The sequence below is a fragment of the Berghia stephanieae genome, chromosome 13 (assembly GCF_034508935.2).
Source record: "Berghia stephanieae isolate SIO BIC M18660-M18661 chromosome 13, UCSD_Bste_1.3, whole genome shotgun sequence".
Classification (NCBI taxonomy): Eukaryota; Metazoa; Mollusca; class Gastropoda; order Nudibranchia; family Aeolidiidae; genus Berghia; species Berghia stephanieae.
Window position 1 is genome coordinate 5,073,158 of NC_088372.1, and position 5,000 is coordinate 5,078,157.

At 37.1% G+C, this 5,000-nt stretch overlaps 1 protein-coding gene across 8 annotated transcripts in view; it reads right to left on the reverse strand.

The window, feature by feature from the left end:
* Window positions 1-5,000, reverse strand: part of LOC144959006 (innexin unc-9-like) — an 80,826-nt gene that overhangs the window by 26,792 nt on the left and 49,034 nt on the right. The window contains exons 1-2 of one of the 8 annotated variants that reach the window (XM_078891327.1): window positions 2,889-3,075; window positions 848-1,306 (exon numbers count right to left, since the gene is read on the reverse strand). The exons of 1 other annotated variant lie outside the window; for it this stretch is intronic. In XM_078891327.1, the coding sequence (XP_078747453.1) occupies window positions 848-1,110 (263 nt within the window). In that variant the 5' untranslated portion in view covers window positions 1,111-1,306; window positions 2,889-3,075. Of the gene's footprint in view, window positions 1-847; window positions 1,879-2,766; window positions 3,076-5,000 lie in introns of those variants that run through there. 6 more of the 8 variants (XM_078891328.1, XM_078891326.1, XM_078891330.1 and 3 more) reach the window with 6 other exon arrangements.

Consider the following 5,000-nt stretch of genomic DNA (forward strand, 5'->3'; position numbering starts at 1 on the left):
ATCATATTTATAATGTTTTTCTCCTCTGGATGCACTTTTATGCTCGTGGGGAGAAGTATTTCATAAGGGCGTCCGCCATTGTTCCGATAGTTTAGAACCAGTTACTAAGTTACTATGCGTCATTACGAGGGAAGTGACGTCACGACTGTTGAAGCCTATTCAGGAGGAAAAAAAAAAGTTACTGAACTTTTACGCAAAAACATTGAATGACCATTTCTGGATGCTGAACTCCCGTAAAAAGACGTATTGTAACTTTTTTTTTTTCCCACTTGGCAGGTGATTGGTAAATATGCTGAGAATTTATAACATACTGAATTCCGTAAATATACGGAACATTGGCAACCTTTATATTAATTCACTCAATCCTAGAGCTTTTTGCTACTTTTCGAAAAAAATGTATTAAAAATGAGCATGTACATAGACTGTTTTATTTAACTATCCTTAACATGTAAAAACTAAAAACATTAGCTTTGATTCTACGTCTATAATTTGTCTCAGAAAAAAATGTTATAAATAGGCATGGGGTAAAAGAAACCTGGATAAACTACGGATATAGTCGGTGTCAGGGTTGAGTGAGTTAATAATGCTGACTTGGTCATCACAGCTGAAGTCGGGTTCGGATGAGTAAGTAAGCAAGATTCATAAGACGCGATAACATGCTGCTGCTGCTGCTACTGCTACTACTACTACTACTACTACTACTACTACTACTACTACTACTACTACTACTACTACTACTACTACTACTACTACTACTACTACTACTTCTACTACATCTACTACAGTCATCTACATAAACCTTTAAAAAATAAATTATTATTACAAAACACAACACAACACAACACACCAGTCCTCATCTTTAGACTCCTTGCCCGCATCTTTACAATCTTTACCATCTTTGCCATCCTTGCCATCGTTGGCAGATTTGCCATCGTTGGCAGATTTGCCATCTTTGGCAGATTTGCCATCTTTGGCAGCTTTGGCCTCTTCGGCAGCTTTGGCAGCTTTGGCAGCTTGGGCAGATCTCAACATCTGCTGATTGAATTCGTATTGCCGCATTCTGTCGTCAAGCCGACCGCCACCGCGTCCATAGGCGTCATATTCAGGCATGTCTCGAGGTCTCAAAGTTGAAGTTCAATATCCGGTCGGCCCTTCTTTCTTTCAATTTCCACGAATCCACCAACGAATCATCCAATTAAAAAAAACCCAAACAAAAACAAAACAACTTCTTGGTAAAACTAGAGTAATCGTACACGCGTCCCACAGCTGATTGTGACCTTCGACCCGCACACTTTTTGTTTTTGACCTAGATTGTCGAAATTCGATTCAATACGTTAAATAAATGCGTTATTTACATAATAACAGTATTTAAATTGCCTCAACCGAAGTTCGTTCCTTCTTGCATCTTGAGAAAGAAAAGAAAAGCAAGGTTGCAGCTTATTTTTCGCTCCATTTAACCCAAGATTCTCGTACTTTCCTGAAATCACGAGAGAGATCGGTGATTATCTACTTTCCTTCTTCCCTAAGCTTAACCCTCTCCATACCACATATTGGAAAATCGTCACATTTGTTACGATGCAATCGTCACTATTTTTATAAGGATTTCATTTCTTTTTGTTATAGCTATAAAAACTTGACATTCTGTAATAGAGCCCAAACAATACCATGTTTAGAAGAGTGTGCTTGTTGCTTTTCTGTTTGAGTGAGAAATGTCTGTTTTTTGTGTTGGGTGGGTGTGAAGTTTTGGGGAAAATTCTGAAACGGTATTATCCAGACTATAAATGTTTAAGGTTACACAGAGTTTTGTGTGTTGATCCGTTATACTTCACGTTGGTAATGTTGTGACCTCCTTAGCCAAGCGCATACTATCTATAACAGCTTTTAAAAAAAAATAAATAAATAAATAACAAAACAAATAAAATAGAAAACACGGATTGTTCCGGACTCATAACGCTTCCTCAGCCATTAACAAAAAAAAAATATCTTACTTTAAAAAACAAAAAACAAAAACAAAAACAAAAAAAAAAAAACAACAGACAGACGTCAGAGAAATATTTCACTGTCGTCTTAACTGGTTTGTAATGTAGTGTATTTATGATTCTTTAACCCTCTCCTTACCACCCATAGGAAAATCGTCACATTCGTTACGATGAAACAGACAATTTTCTCATTCTGATTTCTCTTGTACATCACAAAATGTAAAGAAATGCTTTGATATTACAACTATAAATACTAAACAGTGTGTTGTAGAGCTCACTTGTTACTTTTTTGTTTGAGTAAGAAAAGTCTATTTTTTTGTGCTGGGTAGGGAAATTCTAAAAATAGCCGATAAGGAGAGAGTTAATTATTTTTGTTGTTGGCTGAATACAGGTTTTGAGCCCGGGACGTTCCGCGGTTGTTTTGTTTTGTTTTGTTTTTGTTTTTGTGTGTGCGTGTGTGTGTTGTTTTGTTTTTGTTTTTTAATTGCGTTTTTGATTGGCTTTCTAACTGTCATAATATATATTTACTTTTTGTTTATTACAATTTTTTTTTTTACAGCCCTGAAATGAAGTGAGTAGGATGAAGGTGCCAGAATAAAAAAAAAAAAACTTCACGGCGGCGATGGCGGGGGTTCGAACCCGCGACCTTACTGGTACGACAACTCAGGCCCGGCCTGGCCTGGGAGATCGTGACTCCACCGTATGAGCTATCCGCCACGACCCCCGTGTACCACGCGAGAATGACTCTACTAAAAAAAAAAAGACTCTAAGAGTTAAATTGGCGTACGCGAGGTAAACTGCTTCGTATCACTTTGGCATGGACGGGCAAAACACTATTATTATTCCACAGTAATCCAAAACTTCTGGAAAACAGCATATCGAATGAATTATCATTCTATGAGAACCTACTAATCCAAAGCGAAAACCACTACCGAATCACGAAGTAAAATGAATGATGGAACACGCCAAAAGCTTTTATGGACGACGGTTGAACATTTGACTTCCGGCCTACGTCATTTGAAAACTGAAAACTTTGGGAATTCCCCACAATCTGTATGGACAGCCGACCAAACAGATTCACTGTATTATTATCAATAGTCTGCCTGATAGCTAAATGATGATCCGAAACAAAACAAAACAAAACAAAACAATTCTTGGAAATACTTAGGATTCTTAAATCAGGGTTGCCAGATTATTTTCAGGCATTCTGCCAACTGGATTTTAAAAATCTGCCAAATACCACAAAAATCTGCCAAACCGTACTATTGATAGTACCCCCTTTGAAAACTCATCAGTTTTGTTAAACAAAAAATTCGCAAGGCCGATGTCATTTTTTTTTTTTCATTTCCCAAGTTTTAAAAAATCACTAATACATAAAAATTGCCATCGAAAACGTGGAGTAGACCTATACATTCATCCCTGGGCCTCGGAAAATAAAATCTGCCAAAAATCTGCCAAACTGCCAAACCGATTTTTCTCTGCAAGACGACTTCAAATTCTGCCAAAAAAAAAAAGGACATTTAGCAGAAAATCTGTCAAATTGGCAACCCTGATATAACTATACGATACGATATAATATGATACGATATATTATGAATGTTCACATAGATGCTATATACTCATCTGATTTCGATTTCTCATCCATCTATTTTAAAACTCTAGGTCATTTGTTTTGTATGTTTGTTTGTTTATGTATATGTTAATGTATGTAATTTTTTTTTCTTCTTCAAATTCAAATTTTATTTGTAAAAAATAAAAATCCGCAAAATCAAATCCACTAACTTTATTAGGACTTAAACTCGCGGGATTGTGTTGTATCACAAGGGTGCGCTATCAAAATAGTTGTGGGAATTCCCAATTATGAGTAAACTGTCCCTCTCGAGAAATACCGATTCTGAGAAATGGTAGGTCGTCGCTACTGACTATTGTAATCTTGCTATCGGCGAGGACCATAGATAACACAGGACTCCTAGTAGTCGGTGGTGAGGACTGCATCGACATTTATTAACTGTTAACTCACTCAACCCTAACAGCGACTATATCCGTAGTTTACCCTGGGTTACTTTTACCCCATGCCTATTTATTACATTTTTATGAGACAAATTATAGGCGCAGTATCAAAGCTAATGTTTTTAGTTTTTGCATGTTAATCTTAGTGGAATAAAACTATCTATGTACATGCTCATTTTTAATAGATTTTATTTTTCCAATTTAAAAAAGTAGCAAAAATCTCTAGGATTGAGTGAGTTAACCCTTTATACGCGATGTACATTTTCAACCGATGCGCAACACCGATTCAGTAGTCTGATGTCACGCCGCCCGGCAACGGCGGCCATCTTGGTTCTAAACAAAGAAAATCATTACTTTTTACTCTTCTTGCTGGCTAGAACTTTTCATATGTCTTGTGATCAGAATGTGTAAAAGTCAAAACATGATCAGATTTATGTTGTTTTTCCCCCTCTGGATACGCTTTTACGCTCGCCGGAGAAATATTTCATACGGGCGTCCGCCATTGTTCCGGTAGTTTAGAGCCAGTGTTACTAAGTTACCATGAGTCATTAGGAAGGAAGTGACGTTACGACTGTTGAAGAGTATTATTGGTCTAGTTTGACATTGTTGTAATGGACAATAAATATTTGGCCTCATTTGTTTTTGTTTTAGGTTTTCATTTCAAGAACAACGAATGAATGACGCCCGTTGGGCGATATGACAACTTTTTTTTTCTTCCCGACAGATACAACATTATTAATGGCCAGGTACTCATTCTACATCTGAGTACGGTGAGAGAATGTGAGTATAAAGAGCCTTTTTGTGAGGATTCAATAAAATTATGCGACGAGTGAGACTCGAACCCGGGACCTTTCCGATCCGAAAGCGAGTGTCATACCACTTAACAAGACCACATAGCCGCAGATAATGATACAATTTCATTTGCTGGACAGCACACAGCTGAGTGTAAACCAATTGAATTCATTAGTCTGATGTCACTTGGCCAGCAACGGCGACCATCATAGTTCTAAA